At 32.1% G+C, this 22282-nt stretch overlaps 1 protein-coding gene across 1 annotated transcript; it reads right to left on the bottom strand.

The window, feature by feature from the left end:
* Positions 1-1763: 1763 nt before the first annotated feature.
* LOC134706688 (zinc finger protein 728-like) lies at positions 1764-21979 on the bottom strand. The gene is made up of 5 exons (XM_063565855.1): positions 21680-21979; positions 9481-9575; positions 7699-7880; positions 4926-5017; positions 1764-3651 (listed from the first exon to the last, which is right to left on the bottom strand). The coding sequence occupies exons 1-5, from the start codon at positions 21952-21954 to the stop codon at positions 1842-1844; spliced, it is 2454 nt and encodes an 817-aa protein (XP_063421925.1). The 5' UTR covers positions 21955-21979; the 3' UTR covers positions 1764-1841.
* Positions 21980-22282: the final 303 nt, after the last annotated feature.

Below are 22282 nucleotides of genomic sequence, written 5' to 3'. Positions count from 1 at the left end.
CGACTTGAAAATACTTTCAATGCCAACATTATTTCATATTTCTTCTTGGTTGTTACATTTGGTAGATACTTTTTGTGCTTCTTTGTTAAATTTCGTTTGTTTTGAGATTGTGACACAGTGATGACTATTGTACCTTTTATGTCTGTTTTGTTCACGTATCGTTGTAAATATAATATGGAATTTGACGCTATAAAACCAATTCAATCCAACATTTGAAAATGCCTGTACCAAGTCAAAAATATTGTTGTCCATTCGTTTGCTGTGTTTTATCATTTGATTACATGTATATGGATTTTCCTCAGGAGTATTTTATTTTTTGTTTGAAATAGTTGAGAAACATAATTGTCTTAAAATTTCTTTCGTTCTTTTCTTCGTTACTGTGAGAATGTAATCGACAGTAATCGGACTGTGATGCATTTGCCAGTAACCCTGTCATCCCTTGCGACGGACAAATACAACATACACCAGATATAGTTATCATAGTCCCTGAGGTATACGAAAAACGAACCAAACCACGAAAACATCACTGAATGATTCAAAAATACGTTATGATGTATACATGAACCCAGCAAGACGGACATTTTAACATTACAATCATTCCATACACCAATTATAGTCGACCAATTGCTGAGAAACACATTAACATTGTCCAGTGCACCCATTTGAATGAGGTTAATGTCAAATGCATATTATCAGATGAAGTTTCACATAACTTTTGCAAAAAACAAATATGTTGATCTATAGTTTATAGTACCTACATAGCGGATATAGTTATGAAAACGTATAATTGACAACAAAACCATGACAATAGGATCCAAGTCAGTTGGTTCCTTCTAGAAGGGCATGTGATGCATCTTGTATCTGAATTGTTAATGACGTCTTTCAACGAAATCCATTTGATAATGTTGGATCTTGGATGTGTACTGATTGATATTTTAAGTCTTAGATCTTAAGACTACTACAACACTAGCTGTGTTATACTAATCTCAGCTTAGATACACATTTTTTCGTTACTTATCATTGGTTTTGAACTAGCTGTAAGTGCCTCCAAGTACTCTATAATTCTATGCATTTTTTGTTTTGGGACAAAAAATCAAATCCACAACTTTCTACATTTGAAAATGCCTGTAGGAGTATGACAGTTGTTGTCCATTCGTTTTATGAGTTTTATCATTTGATTTTGCCATTTGATTAAAACTTTCCGTTTTGAATTTTATTCAGTTTAGTATTTTTGTGATTTTCCTTTTTTTGTATCAATCTTCAGTTAATTAATTTACTTAATTTTGTTCTTTGGAGTTTTATTTTTACATGTGTTATATTCTTTTTTTATAAAGAACAACAGTTTAATACAAATTGTAGATTAATCAACTGTTTATAGAGTTCAGTGCTTTTCTGTAGTTTTTAATTAAGCATATCCCGTTGTGTTTACTTTAATTCATTGACCAATGAAAAAAATAACCCTTCTTCATCAGTAATTGGCCTGTTCATGTCCTGAACCTTGTTGTTTTTAATAGTTTTGTCATATGTGGAATTTAGGGCTGGTGGCAGATTTGATGGTTTACATCATATCTACTATAGTTATACAGTACACTATTCCAAAACGTCAACTATTTCTATGCAGTTTTCTTATCATGTCATTTTGGCTATTTGTGCTATTAGATCATCTCCTTGATGTTTATACAACCTGTCCTTTACTTATGGAAACGTTTGACTAGGTATAGTAGAATTCTCATATAAAGAAAAAATACAAGAGAACACAAGAATAATTGAACAAATTCTTTCTATTAACTTTTAAAAGAAACTAACACAAATTAACCTTTCATTGTTTGGTGTCAAAATTCCTACATTCTTTCATCAAATTCATGCTTTTTCATGTGATATTTCAGATGTGATGGTTTACTGAAGCCTTTATCACAAAATCCACATCCATACAATAAATCTTCACGACTATGTTCAGGTATATGATCCTCTAGAGTTCTAACATCAGGAAATGACTGGCCACAATCATTACACATGTTTTCAGTATCTGTATGAGTTTTGACATGTTCAGTAAAAGATTTTCCAGAGAAGAAAACCAAACTACATGTTGAACAACGAAATCTACTTTTTTTGGTATGAACTGCCATGTGAGTCTGAAGATGAACAGTTTTAGAAAATGATTTCCCACATGTTCCACAGCCATAGGGAAGATTTTCAAGATGAACAGGGATATGTTTCTTACAAGCTTCTTCATTGTCAAATATTTCATTACAGTCTGGGCATACATTAGGTTCAGTTTCAAGTTTCTCAGAAGGATGTTCCAGTTGGTGTTTCCTCAACTCACAAATGTCTAGATATTTTTTACCACAGCCAGAGGTTTTACATGTAAAAGTTCTTTGTTTTTTGTATCTTCGATTGACATTGTTTGATTCATGCCATTTTCGCCTGTGATTTAACAATAAACTTTTGTCCATAAAGCGTTTTCCACAATCATCACAAGAATGTCTTTTGTCCCCCTTATGAATTTTCATATGCTTAATAAATGATGATTCAAATCGTATTTCTTTACCACACAAATGGCATACATAAGGTTTTTCTCTTGAATGAGTATTTAGATGTTCCAGCATGTGATTCTTTCTAACAAAGGCTCTGTCACAAATATTACATTTAAACATTTTCTCACTATGGGTTTTGAGGTGAGACGTCATTGAATCTCTTTTCTCTATAAATTTTCCACATACATAGCAGATTTGTGATTTGTTGGGTATAGGTAGCTGTGGTCTTGGATAATATTTTTTTGTTTCCTCTGCTTTGACTTCCATTCCATCATTACCACATTCTGGTAGTTTGGAAACATCAACATCTTTACTGGGTTTTGGACAAATCTTGTGGTATTTAACTTGAAATGAAGCTGAATAGCTATCTTTTTCTGTTTGTTCTTTATTTCGACTGCTGTTAACATTAAATACAACTTGGTTTTTCATACTCATATTTTCAGTTTTCAATGGAGAACCACCAATGATGACATCCTTTTTTAACAACTCATTTCTTAAAATATGTGAACCTGCAGGAAGGGCTTTTTGAATGATAACAGGAAATATAATAGGTTTGTGTGTCATCATATTTTCATTTATCTTGTTTATTGCTATGTTTTCTTTTTTCATATTCAAATGACTCAAATTCAAAATGTTTTGTAACTGCTGTGTTGTGTTTTGAGTTATCTGTTTATAATGTTCTCCTACTACAACAAAAGGTTTGGTGACACTAGTGTCCAGACTGACCATTGATGGTTTTTCCTCAATTATGTTCTGATGGTCAATGCTATCTAACTTCAAACTCTTTACTTCCTTGTTCTTCTCATTTTCTTCATGTGCGCTTGTTCTTTTTCGCTTAATGCTTTTGCTCTGAGGAGTCATAATTTTACTGCATTCTATAACATCATCGCTCATTTCTCCTGAGAAACTTCTTATATTACTGATATCGAGACCTAAGGAAGGCAACTGTTGTTCTGTTTTAATGGTGTTCAATGTGACAGGTGAGTTTTGATATTGATCAATGTAATCAGTATCGGGAAGTTCTGTAGCATCATCAATGTCAGATTCTGGCTCTACTTTTATACTAATGTCTTTACAGTATAGGTGATCCATAGCATTTGAAGAGCAGCCTTTTATTCTGAAATTATATAAGATGATCCAAAATTTTACATATTTTCAATACCAAATAAACGTGGAATATTCCCCCACTTGCATACAACATTATAAAGGGACATAACTCATGATCTGTAAAAGTGATACTTCCTAAATTTGTGGTAATAGGCATAGTGTATACTTTCTATAACATTTAGTTGAGGCAAACTAAAGTTAGGAAACAGAAACGATAAGTTCAGCAATTTTTCCTTTTGAAAAGGAGCATAACTCTAGAATGGTAAAAGTGACACAGCCAAAATTCATAATGTATCAGTGTTTCGTGGTAATGAGCAGTGTGTATAAGTTTCATAACATTTGGTTTAGGCAAACTAAAGCAAGAGAATAGAAACCAAAATTTTGCAATTTTTCCATTTGTAAAGGGACATAACTCTAGAAGGGTAATGAGCATTACTAAGTTGTAAAACTTGTCTAATTCTTTTGTCATTTTGAACAATAAAATATGTTCAAACTAATGAGCATTGTGTATAAATTACATAAGTTTCATAATATTTGGTATAGGCAAACCACAGTAAGACAATCTGAAACCAAAAATTCAGCAATTGGTCAATTTGTAAAGTGGTATAACTCTAGAAAGGTAAAAGTGATGCAACCAAAATTCAAACTTGATCTGTGATTTGTGGTAAAAAGTATTGTGTATAAGTTTTATAACATTTGGTATAGGCAAACTTAAGCTAAAGAATGGACGTATGGGACGGATGGATGTATGGGACATGCTACAAGATGATAAAAATCAGTATTATGCCGCAGTTTCCAATCATTTCTGTGTACTACAAAATGAAAAAAGGTTTTACACCATACCCTCACCTTTACCCCTTAACTTCAATTTTGTTTCACATTTAACTTTCAGTGTATCCTGCTTACAATTTAAAAATTTCATCCAATGAGAGAGCAGAAATAACAAATTTTGGATTTTTTGTCATTTATAAAGGGGCATAACTGAAGAACACTTTCATACTTGATCTGTGTTTTGTAGTAATAAGCTTTGTGTGTAAGTTACATAATATATGGTAGAGGCAAACTAAAGTTACTGAACAGATATTTTTATATTTATAGCATAACTTATGATCAGTAAAGTTGGTGAACAGGAACAAATTTAAGGGACGAAAGGGATAGACGGATAAGGATGTCACTCAATACCCCCTCTGCTACAGGAGGGGCACAGAAATGAATTAAAATCAGAAAAAAAAGTAATCAATTTTAAAATTTGCACTCTAGGTTATTAACATTAAGTATACCAACCTAGATGAGAATGGTTTATTGATAGATATTTCTGTATCATCCAAAATATCTTCATGTTGCACCTCATTTGCTGTTATTCTTGACACTTTATTCTGAAAAAAAGTAAGAAAACTGTTTCAATTAAGAATTGAATGTTTCTTTTTGTACTTTTCTTCAGGTGCAAAGGCATTGATCATTTGTTTGAAGGGCTTCACACTCAACCATATAAAATTTCAACTTTTGTATGCTTTTATTAATAAAACTTCATTTGTCGTCTCTTATAATTGATTCACTGTTGTCTTGGATAACATGTGAAGTAATGGATGTTGCATTTTATTTAGAAAGTATACCAACCTAGATGAAAATGGTTTCTTGATAGATATTTCTGTATCACCCAAAATATCTTCATGTTGCACCTCATTTGCTGTTTGATAACTTTTGAAATGCTTTGGCCAATCAAAATAGCATAAAAAATAAGACAATATGAAGATAGAATCATTTTTAAAAGCTATTTTAGAGGTGAATGTGTATGTAAATAAGGTCTTATGTGTCATTCAAAATACTACAATTTTAATTGTGGTGTGACGATTTTGCACTCCATATTTCAATAGATTTGTTTATAAAGCTAAAGAAAAGTATCAGGTCAGAATCTATTTTTTCTTTCATTTTCCAGTGGCAGCTATAAGATTTAAAATCTTAAATAAGGACTCTTAGAAGAATATAAATAAATCAATAAAGTCAAAAATATTTTATTAAGTAATTCAAAAATAGATATGGACCATAATTTGCTATTGGGCTCTTTTTCCTATAACTATAGAAAAGTGATAAAATGTGAATTACTGTTAGAAAAGTTGTAACTACATCTAAAGATGCCATTATTTTTATCAACATACAAGTGTATGCTACTCTTCCCTAGAAAAAAATTGAAATATACGAATTTCAAAGATTCTACAACCGTATTTTTGTGTCGTTTCTCGCGTTACTTTTTGCTTACGAAGAGCATAACGCTGACTTATGTATAGATAATCATCACTGGCAAATTCGTAACTTTTGCTTTCAAATAACAAAGAACATCGACCAATAAGAATAGTGAGAAGAAAATGCCGAGAACTATAAGTATTTATGTAGCAGATGTAAGAACAGTGGCGTGATTTTTGTGTCCGATTTCGTAACGCAATTTTTAGATGATATAATCTGCTTTGTTGTAATAGAATTCTTAAAAACAATATGCAAATATGAACTCTCGCGAGATGTTCAAACAGGTAAATCCGAGATGATTTACATTCTTGTTTTGATCTTCGTAATAATTAAGGAAGAAAATGACGTTATTGTTATGCGTTACATTTCACACGAAACAGAAGTCCAGTTATTTATTAAAATTGTTTTTGTCCTTAAGTTCTAATCATTTCCGGTCATACGTGAAACATGTGACTAACATGTGATCACGCCCTTACAGCCGGACATACGATATACTAGTTCTAAACTTTGTTTTTGTTTCCAACGGGATGTTAGCAAACATAATCTGTAGACTTGTTTCAACTTGTTTAAAAAAGGAAAATACAATTTTCAAAGAGATTGCGCCGGGGGTCTATTATTTTTCCTATGTGCATAATGTTACATACAATCTTGTGTGAAAATAAATGCCCAATGACTTGACAAAATCGATTTCAGATTTGACCGACGTTTAAACACACTATGTTTCCCAATAACAATGTAAAGGGTCCTTGGAAAATTCAATCGAAATTACGTCTCTTATCACGGTGCCGATGTTCGTTGGATTGATTTTGCTTCAGCAGTAAATATTACTGGATATTTTAGGTGAATAAAGATAATTAAATGAAAAATGCATGTTAATATACCGTTACACTTGGAATGTACAAAGTTGGTAACTTTGTCACAATTTTTAATTAATTTTTTTTATTCATGTTCTGCAAACACTTTTCAGAAACGCAATAAACTTGTCAAAGGAAAAGTAAACTTTTACCAAGCATGACTTGAAAGGAAGTACTTTATTGATTTTAGCCCACTAAAGTAGGTTAAAATGTGGAAACCATGTAGATGGTGTACAGGTCACAAATATCACATGGTGCCTATTTTAAAGATTTTAATTCCAAGTTACAAGTTTTTTTCTTTACTGGATTTAAAGAATTTTACATTGCCAATGATTTGGAATAAATTTTATATAACTGGAATTTCAAAACCAAATATAAATATATTTTTTTGGCCAAAACATCAAGATACAACGATTATGGTATCCTGTATCAATGAAGAAAATATGGAAAATTCTGAATAAATTGTACTAATTGTTTTCAAAACAAGCACATATTTAGGAGTTTTATAATACTGTTACATTTAAGATGGATTTTAAGAAAAAGTATACTGTTCAGATTATTTTAAGCAGATTTTGCAATAAAATAAAACTAAAAAAATGCTTTCGGTTTCTTATGGTTTCCTGTCACGTTTAAAAAAACTTTAATATAACATTGAAAATAGATTTTAAATATCAACATGAAGCAAGTAACACTAGTAATGGTGTTTATTTATGCCAATTGAATTATATTGTGCAAAATAAAGAAAATAAAGATTGGTTTCCTGTTTGGTTACCTGTCACGTAAACGGTGAATCAAAATGTATTAATTTTTTCTCAAAAAACTCAATTGTTCCATTCATACTATTCTAACACCAACACAACCCACAAAATAAAAGTTAAAATTTTAGAACTTATAAAAAAGGATACAAAAAGAAACCAAAGGCCGAATACCAAATTATGGTCCATATGTTGTTTATGTCTTACCATAATTTTTTGTATGCTCTCAGCACAGGAATTGGTCATTATGCGTATGTTGGTTTTATGAAGTTCCCTTATGTACTGGAGGTCAGATTTCAACTGTCGAACTTCCATCTCCAAATATTTTATTTTTCCTTTCATATCAATAGTAACTGGCTTATAGATTAGTTCTTCAGGCATTAGATTCTCTACAAAAGAAAATAAAACTTGGCAATTAGAATATAATAAGCTAAATAATGGCTGTTATCCCTACTTTTCCTTCAGAAAATAACCGTGATGTAACTAGTCTGAACAACTTAATGAAGTATTCTCAGAGACACATACTTTATGTTTAACATTTACTCAGTATATCTCAATAAAATTTTAGTTTTCAAATATCTTTTCAAATATCTTTAATTCGACTACATTCAGGTCATAGTAGAAACTACAACTTAGGGCAGATTAATTCCATTATTTTCAATTACCATTCCTTAACCATATATATGTGGCAAAATTGATATATAATTTTTCCGTAGATAAAAACATTGAATAAAAACTTGTACAAAAGAAGGCCAACTGGTGGCGTACACTGAATAAATAAAGACATACAGTAAGGCCTAAATTAATATATTGGGTGTTCCCCAATCCCGACCCTGTCAAGCCAGGTGTGGGAAGGTAGGTAGGTAAAAAAATAATCTAAAAGCTGGAACAATATACGTCGATCTGGCAAGCCTGCAAATTGAAAATGAATAATATAATATTTAACTTAGTTTTGACAATAAAATTTTATGAGTTAGAGTCTAACTCATAAAATTTTATTGTCAAAACTAAGTTAAATATTATTTTATTATTTTAAAGTCTAATAGACTGTTTTTGCAGGGTTGGTCGGGATTATGGAAACAAACAATATTTTATTTTAGGCCTAAGTAGGAGCGATCTTTTAAAATTGTTGTCAAGCAATGGTAAATGCAGGTTAAAATAATGCAGACCACTGATGCTTTCACATATTTTACGTTCAAATATTACTTTGCCACTGATCAAAAGAACCTACATTTGGATGTGAACATTCTCACATACACCATGCTCCCACATTGTACTGTGCAAACAAAATCTTACAAGATTTCTAAGTTCAAAATATCATATTTAAATGTATAAACACAAAAATACTGAACTCCAAGGAAAATTTAATATAAAATGATATAACACATCAAACAAATGGACAACAACTGTCATATTCCTGACTAAGTCATGTTAGTACAGGCTTTTAACTGATACAAAAGTATTCCAATAAAAATGTCGTGTACATACATGTATGCACAACCACATTATTTAGTTCAAATAAATAACAAAGTTTCATGAAATTCTCCGTTTTTTCTGAGGGTTTGCATTGACAATCTATTGCGATCGTATATTTAAGTCAAAATGGGCAAAACTCCAATAAAAAAATATAATTTCATGTTCATATTTATATTTACATACTTGCCTGTATGTCTAAAGTTTTATGAATTTCAGTTGTGTGGTTTCAGAGGAGTCATGATGCATGAACAGAACTGATGGACTGATTGGTCTAACATATCATACCCAACTTACAACTTTGTGGCATTGGGCATAATAACATGTACACTTTGAAAACTATCTGCCTTTACAAAATAAGGGGAGAAATCATATAAAGAATAGGGATAAGGTCAACTATACAAAGTTTTTGCAATTTTTTGCATTCAAATTACAAGAAATACACGGTAAAGAGAGCAGTTTATACAAATTTACATACAAAGCTGTAAAATGCAGATCATATACATGTATATATACCTTCTTTAAATATTGCCAGTTCTTTAGCTTGGACTTGAACATATATTTCTTTACCATCCTTTATGGAGTTTTCATTTACATTGGTCAATAATGCTCTGGAAAAAAAGCAAATTTTTTGTTATTATAGATAATGTTAATTAATGGTTCTTATTTACAACCTATATATATTTTATAAACACGTAGTTGTAAATACATCTTAAGGGCATCTGATACAGTTTTGATCCCACAGTAATTTTTTCACCTTGGTATTTCAAATAAATGTTATAAATAATCTACCATAGGTCATATGCTACTTTTCGAGATAAGTATGGAGTTGAAATTTTAGACATGTACATTTGAATTAAAAATTCAATTTCATTGATTTTTCTATCTTTAGGACAGGCATGACTAACCTAAGCCAAGGGCAGGCCCTCTCCAGCCATGCTTCAGTAAAGTCTGGTGGGACAAGGGAAATCACATGTGCTATTATGGCAACAAGTAGCAGGATATGGGATTCTCACTAAACAATAAGCCGGATCTGGGATAAGACCTCAAAATATACTGAGACGTTTTTTTTTGTGTTGAATAAATCTTAATCATGTTCATGTTTTAAATAGTGTATTGTTAAAAAAAATATTCCTTGTTTCTAAATAAAGTGAGATTATGTCAACGTATTTTTTTTTGTGTTGAATAGATTAAAATCACGTCTTGGCTAGTGTTTTGCTATAATTTTTTGTTTTATTGTTTCAAAATCTATGTCAAAATTTGAAAATTGTGAAAACAAACTCCGAGGATTCTTACGTCAAGAATTAGAAGTAAATCACTTTATTGAGTTTGGAAACGTTCATCGCTTTGGTAAGCCTGGTCTCAATGGTGCTCGCCCGATCGTCGCTCGATTCATTTACCACAGCGACCTCCAATTTGTGCTTAATAACGCCAACAAGCTGAGAGGTGCCCCATTTGGCATAAGTGAACAGTTCCCTGCAGAAATTGTGAAACGTAGGAAAAAACTATACCCGGTAATGAAAGATGCTAAACAACAAAGGGATGTAGTTCTCATCCGTGACCGCCTGTATATTGATGGACAATGCAACTATACAATTTACAGGAAGATGACGACTTTGAACGACATATGGAAAGTGACAGTGCTGTAAATCAAGCCCCTTCATCACCATTGAGGTCACTGCCGAACAACAGAATAACGCCAGATAAAAGACCAACTAAAAGACGTCGTCAAAATGGTACAACGCCGAGTTAGGGATGTCAGGGAGAACCCACAAGCACAAGTCTTATTGTAGATAATTCAAACTGTTTTCATCATTATGACATTAATAACCCTGTTTTGAATGTTAACAAAGCAAAATTAAAAAGGAAAATTGATGAGGTTGATCAAAATGTTATTGATAAAAATGTAATTATGTCTACAGACAGTTTCTATGATACAAATGATTCTTTTTAAGAAAATTTAGATTTGTCAAATAGTGGTTTAAAAAGTACATCTCCTGATATGCTCAATATTTTATCACTTAATTGTTGTGGAATTATAAAAAAAACTACAATATCCTGAATTTGAAAATTTGTTAAGAAGTCATGACATTATATGCTTAGTGGAAACAAAACTTGATGATAGAGATGAAATATAACTACCAGGTTATATATTTAGATTTAAAAATAGAAAAAAAATTGCAAAAGTGAAATCTGGTGGAATACTACTTGATTACAAACAGAAATATGAACACTTAATTGAAGTTATTGATACAGGTAGCAAGTTTGTTTTGTGGTTCAAGATAAGTTCTAAAATTATGAACACTGATACAGATACAGTTTTTGAAATTGTGTATATTCCACCAGAGTACACGTCTTATGCATTTGGATGCTTTTAGTCAGATAGAAAATGAGTTTCTGGACTTGTCATCACGATATAAATTTGTCAGTTTGGTTGGAGATTTTAATGGTCGAACAGCATCAGAGAAAGATTTTCTTATTTTAGATTCTCATGATCCTTCAAATAATTTCTCTGATTTAATAGAAAATAGTGTGTCCATTTTGGACTTTTTAGATATTCCGAGGGAAAGAAAAAATAGAAAAATATTGGAAAAAATAAGTATGGTTCTTTATTATTTGACTTTTGCAAGGGGAATAACTGTTTTATACTTAATGAGAGGATAAATGGTGACAAGGAAGGAAAGTTGACTTGTAGGAATGCAAGTGTTGTAGATTATTGCATTAGTAATGTGAATTTTATAAATAGATTTTGTACCTTGGAAGTAGTAGATTTTTCATAATTATTTTCTGATGTACATTGTCCATTGTCTATTAGTGTGTATGCAACAAATGTAAACGGATGTGAGGTACCTGATTATATAGAAGAAAGTGCAGAAAGGAGAAGAAAGTGGGACAGTGATAAATTGATAGAATTTCAGCAAAATATAAACCAATTTAAAATAAAAGATCTTTTGTATAATTTGAAAAAACCAAGGGTTGATGTAAATGTTAATATACATGTTGAGAAATTATGTGAAATTTTTATAGAAAGTGCGAAAGCTACATTTGGCATTTCTCATAGTAAAAACGGGAAAACACGTCAGAAATCGTTTATAAAAACCCTGGTTTAACCGAGAATGTAAATTTGCGAGACAAAATTATCGTAAATTTAGACGAAAATTTAAAAAAAATCGAACTACAGTAAATAGATCCAATTTGGCTGGATCAGAAAACATATATAAGAAAACTCTCGACAAAAATCCTAGATTATACCGGCAAAATCTTTCAAAAAAATTGAAAGAATTGAGAACCAAAAATTCTAGAGACTATTGGAAAATACTTAACCAGGGAAAGCGTAAAAAACAACCGGATATCCCAATAGAGAAATTATTTGATTTCTTTAAGGATCTAAATGCTTCTCCGACGGATGATAATGGAGCTGATTTACCACCTCTTGATGAAGACCGGGTTAATCAACTTAATTAGGATTTGAATTTGTATATTATACTATATACAAAACGGAGAAATTTTGAAATGTATTAAAAATTTGAAAAACGATAAGTCTGGTGGTGAAGATGCTGTTATAAATGAATACATAAAAGCAACTTCAAACCAGCTTATCGATATTTATGAAACATTATTTAATTTGATATTTGATACCGGATTTGTACCAGAGAGTTGGTTAGTTGGTAATATCATATCAATATTCAAGAATAAAGGAGACCGAAATAATCCTAAAAATTTTCGGCCAAATACCATCGTCAGTTGTTTGGGTAAACTGTTAACGGCTGTTCTAACCGCGTGTTTGAACAAATATTCTGACGATTTCCTAATTTTACATGAAACACAATGTGGCTTTAGGCAAGGCTATATATAGCACTATGGATAATTTATTTATATTACATTCTTTGTTTGAACTTCTGAAGAAAAGAAAGAAAAAACTTTATTGTGCTTTTATAGACTTTGAAAAGGCTTTTGACAAAATTTGGAGGGATGGACTTTGGCATAAACTATTGTTAAACAATGTAAATGGGAAAATGTTAAATGTGATTCAAAGTATGTACAAAAATATTAAATTAAATATTATTTTTAATAACAGTAAGTCTGATTATTTTCCGTGTAATAATGGGGTAAGGCAAGGGGAAAATATGTCCCCTTTTTTGATAGCAGTTTTTTTAAATGACTTGGAAATTTTTTTAAAAACAAAAAACTGTAAGGGCCTTTTCACAGTTACAGAAGAATTAGAACATAAACTTGATGTATTTCTCAATATCATTTTATTATTATATGCTGATGATACTGTTTTGATGTCTGAAACACCACAAGATCTTCAAATACAGTTAGATTTTTTTAATGAATACTGTAACTACTGGAAATTAAAAGTAAATGTATCCAAAACCAAAATATTCTGTTTTTCATATGGAAGATTACCAGACAATTTACACTTTGTTTTAGATGAACAAGAAATAGAAATCGTTCAAGAGTTTAGTTATTTGGGTAGCTTATTGACAAAAACGGGAAATTATAAAAAGGCGATTAAATCACAAGTTGAAAAAGGGACAAAAGCGATGTATGAGATACTAAAAAGGGGGAAGTTTCATAGCCTATCAATTTCTTGTCAGTTAGATCTTTTTGATAGAGTAGTAAAACCTATTTTTTATATGGATCAGAAATATGGGGATTCAGCAACTGTGATATTGTCGAAAAGGTTCATCTAAAATTTTGTAAGTTGCTCCTAAATCTGAAATCTTCCACTCCAAACTGTATGATATACGGTGAGCTAGGACGTTTACCACTCTCTATTGATGTAAAATTAAGGATGATATCCTACTGGTCTAAATTAATTATGGGAAAGCAGTCAAAGTATTCATGTATTATTTATAAGCTACTGTACCACTTGTATTGTACTAAAAACATAGATTTTAAATGGTTAACATGTGTTAAAAATATATTCAATGAATGTGGAATTTCTTACATATATCTGGAACACACAGCTCTTTTTAAATGATGTATGGTTGAAATATAATATCAAAGTAAGATTGTGTGATCAATTCAAACAAACATGGAACGAGACTATTCAAAACTGTTCCAAAGCCTTGAATTATCGTATTTTTAAGAATTTATTGTGTTTTGAAGACTATTTTAATATTTTAGACGAAAAAGATTTTTTGACATTATGTAAATTTAGAATATATACCATAAACTTCCAGTCGAACTTGGAAGATGGTACAATATAGAAAGGGAAAAAAGAAAGTGTAATTTATGTCAGCTAGATATTGGAGATGAATTTCATTACATTATTAATTGTTCACATTTTACAGAAGAGAGAAATAAATTTATAAATAGAAATGTTAGTATAAGGCCAAATATTATAGTATTTACTGAAATTATGTCGTCTACAAATAGGACAGATCTCATTAATTTATGTAAGTTTATACGAATTATAAACAAGCGAGTGTGTCCTCCTGAATAAGTTCTTTTTGTCTTTGTTGTTGTTGTTGTTATATATATATATTGTATATTTATGTTTATGTAGTTAATATATTGTATTATACATGCATGTCTTCTCTGTACCTATGTATTTGGTGATGAGAATAAAGATATATATAGATCAAGGAGCCAAGCTGTTAAAAACAATTATCTTTGTGTTTTTCATTTAAAATTTTCAATGTTTTACTCATAGACATACCAAGCTAGAGGGGGAATAGGACCTTTATCAGGACTCCAGGATCAGGTGTTTTTATTTAGCTCAGGATTTCGGGATTGAATTTATTTAAATTCAGGACCTCAAGATTTCATGTTTTTAAGACCGGGATTTTAGGATCAGGACCGCTCCTACACCCCCTCCCCCCTTTTCATGCAAAATATGTTCAGTTTTTATTTCAATAAGCAATACACCTAATCGCTATTTATTCCATTCCGGATAAGTTCTAAAATTACACAACTTTTTCATCCAGTTCAAGCTATCTGGGACCCTGTTTTAACAATTCACCATGCATGATACTTTTTAATGAGACCTGTTTAAACCACCATAAATATATACTTCAAACAAAATATTTTTTTACTTTCAATTTTAATTTCGAAAAAAAGTGGATCATACTACATGTATATCAAAGTTTCTTGATGATCACTTTCTAAAGTTTTTTCTCCCTCAGCCTACTACTGGTGACCTCCATTTTTCGGCCGGTGACCTAAACAGAAAGTTGTATAAATGACTGTTTTTCCCGAAATGGACTAAATAGCGATAAGGTGTATTGAAAACAACAATCATGATTTTCTTAGACAAAAACTGTTCCTGTGGAGAGCCAGAAACTGTAGAACACTACCTTTTACATTGTTCTAACTATGAAGAGGCTAGAGAGAGGATGAGAACATCTATTTACTTTATAACAGGAAATATACGCATGGATTTAGACACCTTACTAGGAATTGATGAAGAAGACATTAATAGAGACAATCGAAATGAGATATTGTGCCATCTGGAAAAAATTTTAACGGAGTCTGGTAGATTCAAAAACACTATACAGCAAAAAACACTATAAATCTAAATCAAAATTAAGTAAAAAATTAAAGCAGCAGCCACCATTTCAATTAAGTACATGAGTGAACATTACATATGTGAAGAAACTACAAAAGAGAAAACTTACACAAGTGTTTACAGTGTCATTTGGGACACTTACTAAAGACTATGATTCAACTGGAATTTGATTTAAAATTGAATGTGTACAGTTGGAACATGCGAGGCGCAAAGTTGTAGGATGCGAAAGTTTATTAAGCACGAACAAACCAGATACCAATTGTATTTTACATGTAAATATAGTCATGATATAATTTTGTACTTTGATCAACTAATGTCTTTGTGTGGTGCCCCAAAGAAAGGAGGAGTATATCATGCCAGAAATTAGCCCTGGTAATCTTGTCTTGGTATTCTCAGCTGCTGCATATGAAACATTTAAGAATGTCACATTTGGTGTATTAAACAACTTACAATACTCATTAGACATCACAAGCACAAAAGATCAATCTGGTGCTGTAATATATGACTCTGTCGCAGTCAAAGCGAAATCTGTAAAACTATATGTGCTGAACTTCTACCACTCGAGCTCAAAGGTCCTGCTTAATGGTAAACAAAATTACATGATTGACTTTATACAAACAACACTACAAGAAATCATGGGTGTGTTAGATCAGAATGAGGACTTTACTAGTATAAACAACACAATCAAGCACTATTGTAAACATTATCTTGAAACTCTTGATAGTTCAAATGACCATACAAGTAATAAATGCAACAATTCTAGTGACATCAAAAGTGTACAACATATAGACAATGAGTCAGTGACTCCAGCCAATATTTGCCCTGTCTGTAACGTTCCATGTGAATTCTCCTCAAAAGCAATAGGGTGTGATACGTGCGATAAATGGCTTCATTACTCGTGTGAAAATCTATCACCTAAAGACATAAGATACTATGAATCTGATCACTCAGCACAATATGTTTGTCGTAGCTGCATGAGTTTACAAGCCTCTGTTGCGAATGATTCTGAGGGCTCTAACGTTCCTAACCATCTTGTTGCTGATCTAGAAAATCCTATACTCAACATCTCTGATAAACCTGGCGCATGTGAAAATTTGGAAAGGTCTAAGTTTAAGGTTTTGGAACAAACTATACCTAAAATGCCTATATCTAATACTGCTGATGCAAATCAATCACTTATTAATGTAGTAAAACAACGGGTAGTAATCCAACCAAAAAAACCTAGCGTCTCTAAACAAAGGTCAATTGTATCAACTAACTTGGGTGATATTCATGACATAAGAGTAGTACCAAATGAACTGAATATTCCACATGTTCCAGATGCACATTCTGAAATTGGAAAAAGTACAAACAACCCTGGTGACACTGGTAACAGATATTTTTATGAACAAGAAATTGCGCATCTTAAAGATTGCCTGTGTAAGAAAGAAAAGTTATTAAGAGCTAAAGACTCCACAATTTATAAGTTACAAACTGATATTTCTAGCCTACAAAAAGAATTAACTACTAGTAGGTCATATATTATAACTCTAGAAAGTGATAAATTAGACTTAGAGCATTCTCTCCGTATACATAAGCAGAAGCTTGCCAATGAATTATCCCAAAATGAGGATTATCCATCAGTTAAAAATTCACAAAAACACAATGTTCAATCTCATTGTCATCATAGTGCCGAGCAAGATTCCATAAAAGTCTGGGTTTTGGAACAAAGAATTAAGACTCTTGAATTTGATATAATCAAGCAAGATAATAAAATGGCAAACGTACAAGATAAAGTTAATGAAATGCATATTCATCATATAACAAACATAACCATGAGAAACAAAGGGGTAGACGAAAGCGCAATGGTAACAACAATAACAATCGCCATAGAACGCATAAGCAGGCTAATAATATGCCATCTGTCATAACTGAAAATGTGGAAAATAGTTCTCTACACAATTTTTGCAATGATAATTATAATGATTTCTGTACGCCAGCCAGACGGGATGAATCTGTTGTAATAATAAATGATCCCCTTGAAAATGAAATGGATAATTATTTAATGCAAACCCCTGAAAAGGCAACTTCGGGTAGTATCGATAGTACTTTTTTAGACATGCGCAATCGCCCAAGAGGCAGGAAAAAGTCTGTACAAAATATAACAATATCTCCAAAAGTGCCGATCTGTGCAAATACACAACCGAACAGGGAAATGATAAACCAACAGCAAAAGGTGTGTCAATCTTATCCGAGCACCCCGTGCATGCACCCCTCCGACTGGGAAGAGATAAGTCTAGGTCAGGTCAGGACTTGTTAGATGAAGCTGATGGTGTAGATAGTTTACGTATTTTATCTTTTAACATTGAAGGATTTTTAAGCAACAATGTATATCTGCAAAATCTTAGTGAACATTTTGACATTATTATGCTTCAAGAGCATTGGCTGCATTCTAGAGATAAATATAGAATTCATGATGATTTTAACCTTTTTAATTCATATACTAAATGCTTTGATGATGATAAATTCGATATTCCTATTCAAAGAAGTCGGGGTCATGCTGGTGTTTCAATTATGTATAGAAAAACATTACAAACAATTATTAAAGAAATTCCGGATGGTGGAAACAGAATTATTGGGGTTTTAATAAAACTAGCAAAACCAATACTTCTGTTATGTGTATACCTTCCAACAAGAGGAAATGGATATTCCCGTGATGACTACCAAGCGATATTGGATGAACTCTCGGAAATTATTCAAAAATATAATGACTCATATACAATTATTCTTGGAGGAGATATGAACGCCTCTTTTCATCGTAACAGCAGTAACACTAGAGATATTGACTTTAAACTATTTGCCAATGAACATAATCTCTCTTTACCTAAACTTTGTAAAGAACAAGATACTTTTTTTCATTTTAATGGGAAAGACTCTTCACAAATTGATTACTTTATTCTTAATACTGATATTGTGACATCCTATAACGTACTGACAAGAGAGCTGTGTAACACCTCTACACATGATCCAATTACTATAACTGTTCCAATGGAAAAGTCTATTGATGAGTCGATTAACTCAGATAACAAGTGTGTGCGGAAAATTGACTGGAATAAAATTGACACTAATGAATATGAAAGAAAATTGAGCCATAAACTAGACTCTGAACTCCAAAATTTAGATTTGGAATCGCTTGATAATTTTATAGATAATTTGTGTGAAATTGTTACTGACACAGCTAGGGAGCTTGTCCCATCTAAACAAAATTCTGGATCACGTACTCGTAGGAAAGGCAGAGTTTGGCCTCCACATATTGTGGATATTATTAGGAAAGAGAAACATTGTTTTTGGAAATGGAAACAAGCTGGTCAACCAAAAAGCAAAGATAACAAATATTTTAATGAATTGAAACAAACGAAAAAAGATCTCAGGTCGGCTCAGCGACAGCTTGAAGCATCTAAACGTCAAGACAACCTTATCAATATAATGGAACTTCGTGAAACTGATCGAAAACAATTTTATAAACTTATCAAACGCCAACGGGACCACAACTATATATCAACATCTGTTCTTAGATATAATGACAAGATTTTTAGTGACTCTATAGCCATTTGTGAAACATGGGCTGACTATTTCCAAGAGCTGTCTACCCCTTTTGATAATGAATTTTTTGATAACAGCTATAAACAATTGGTCGAAGATGATGTAAAAATACTACAGGATCTTTTTAACACTAATAAAGAACCCCTAGAATTTTTATCTGAGGATGATGTGGGAAAGTGTATAATGTCTTTCAAAAATGGAAAAGCAGCTGATGAACAAGGTATTACCATTGAACATTTAAAATATGGTGGTCAACCTGTTATTAAAATTATAGTGAAATTAGTAAACTTTATATTTCAACATATTAACCTCCCATCTAATTTAAAAAGTGGTATATGTTATCCAGTATTCAAAAACGGGGGCAAACCTAGAGAAATGCCTAACTCTTATCGTAAAATTACCGTAACAAGTACTATTGGAAAAGTTGTGGAAAAACTTCATCTATCAAAAAATGTGAACATTATTAAAGATAAGCAAAGTCGGTTGCAAAAAGGCTTCACAGTTGGGGAATGTCCTTCGGTAGCAGCATTAATCTTAACTGAACTCAAGGCTGAAGCTAAGAAATTAAAAAAACAATTAATTATAACGTTTAGTGATGCTCAAAAAGCTTTTGATATTGTGTGGCACTCTGGGCTAATGAGAGAGATGTATAAAGGTGGAATGACCGGTGACAATTGGTTACTATTCAATGAGTGGTATAAGAACTTGGAATCCTCTGTAATGTGGCAAAGTATTAAATCAAAACCAGTTCACGAATTCCAGGGTGTTCGCCAGGGTGGAGTTTGGTCCCCGACTGCCTATAAGGTCTTCATAAACACACTACTGAAAACATTTGAAATGAATGGTCTTGGTGCTCACTTGGGTTCTATTTACTGTGGAATACCCACTGTTGCCGACGATGTTACTCTGATTTCCAACAACCCGTATGAGATGCAAACAATGTTAAATGTCTTGTCTGATTATGCAAATAAACATCGCTACATAATTAGTAGCCAGAAGTCATGTACTCTACAATATGGAAGTAAAACTGAACATTTATTTACACTGAATGGTCAACCTCTTCAAAATTCTGTTAAAGCGACTCATCTTGGTATTGATCATGATGTCAATTCTAAATATGGTGTGAAAGACTGTGTACCTAATAGAATTCAGACAGCTAGGAAAACAGTGTATGCCCTCATGGGAGCTGGGCTCCATGGTTTGAATGGACTTAACCCTAAAATCTCTATGCACCTGGTGAAAATTTATGTGCTACCCAGACTTTTGTATGGATTAGACTCCATAATACTTTCTGTCTCCGATATGAAATTACTCTCCGTATATTACACCAAGCTTTTAAAGCAGATCCAGCATTTGCCAGAGCGCACTTCCACTAGTGCTGTCTACTTACTTCTCGGTCAAATTCCAGTTGAGGCTGAATTGCATAAGCGTATGCTGAATTTTTTCGGTAATATCATCAGAAACCATGGTTCTGTCGAGCGTGATGTTGCTATAAGACAATTGGCTGTAATGCCAAGGGATTCAAATAGTTGGTTTGTCAAAATTATTGACTTGACAGAACAGTATGGCTTACCATCACCACATGATCTTATTAATGTGCCTCCGGGGAAAATCGAGTGGAAAAATATTGTAAGAAAATCTATCTCTTCGTATTGGATTGATCTTCTAAAATCTGATGTAAAATCAGTCATCTCTAAAGTTTTTAAATGTCAATAATATCACTCAAGGAAAAACCCACAATGTCTGGGATAGCTGTGGAACAGAGCCGTTTACTTCAACTATGGCCAGCATAAAAGCAAAAATCATGTGTGGAACTTATACCTTACAGCATGACAGAGCTAAGTTCGACAGATCTGGTGGAACTAATTCAGCATGTAAATTATGTGGCAAAGGAAGTGAGGACATTAAACATTTCCTTCTATATTGTGAAAAATTGAGAGACATACAGGAACATTTTTTAAATATTATACTAGTAAAGCTATATGACTGTGTTAATATGGAAGTGTATAATGAAATATTATCATCAGAAGACTTACAACTCAAAGTTATTATTGACTGTTCATCCTTTGAATTCCTAGACGAATCCAACATCTCTAAAATTGAATGTGTATCTAGAGGTTATTGTTATAGACTACATCAAAGAAGAGCTTCGCTACTTCAAATTACCTAGTTATCATCATTATTCAATTGACAATAATCTTGAAACTGTGATTAATTCCATGTGATGAACTGTTTTGAACTGTGCAAGTAGAACTATGAATAAGCCAGGAGTGGAGTCATGTACATATTTACCGTAAAGTTTATATATTAAATTTCCCGTGATTTAAAGTAAATTTAAATTCCCATTAAAATATATATATTAACTTCCCATTAAAGTATATATTAACTTCCCATTTATGGTTACTATTTGTTTATACATGGTTAACATAAAATTCATGATGAAACCCATAATAAATCATGTAGTTAAGGTGTGATTGAGCCCCTGTATATAGCAACTCCCAAGTTACACCGTATGGTGGTGCGCCTGACAGAGGCGGAACTTACAGATTAGGTAACAGGTACGTGTCTATAAAGCCTTTTCATATATATTTAAAACCTGGTCATTATTATACATACTGCAACGCTTGATGGCATTGTTTTGTCTTTGCTTGTGTGTTCAAGCACTGTTGCCGGATCTTCGAAGCATTTTTATGGACAGTTTTTAGTTTGGTGAAACAGTTTCGACAAATCTTTCCCTGTTGCTTAGAAATGCCACCGTATTTTGCTAACAATTCACTCAAATTTACAGTTCTTTTCGATCCAATTAATCGCATCTCTTTTGATTCCCTTCCACAGACACAACAGTCCAAACACACAGCTTCAGCAGACTGCATTTCGACTGTAGACTGCATTTCGACTGATGGAACCGGTCTGCCAATGGACGTCTGGACCAGCTAAATTTCGGAACGCGCAATGTTATGAAAAATCTAGAAAGAATCGAAATAACGCGTCAGTTTTGATTGGCTTTTAAGTACAACTGGTTTCCTTATTTTTCCGCGTTATTTTTAACAATTTCTTTTAGGCCAAATATGTACTAGAGTCTAGTCAAGTAATGCAGGAACATATATATTAACATACTGTTCCCAGAGTAATGTATTCAAGATTAAAAACAAAAACACAAAAAAACAAAAAAAAACAAAAAAAAACAACAGAATATTGACAGACACAATATAAAAGTAA

This window comes from Mytilus trossulus, chromosome 2, assembly GCF_036588685.1.
Source record: "Mytilus trossulus isolate FHL-02 chromosome 2, PNRI_Mtr1.1.1.hap1, whole genome shotgun sequence".
Taxonomy (NCBI): domain Eukaryota; kingdom Metazoa; phylum Mollusca; class Bivalvia; order Mytilida; family Mytilidae; genus Mytilus; species Mytilus trossulus.
Note: the sequence above shows the minus strand (reverse complement) of the source record. Positions and strands in the feature narration are given on the sequence as shown.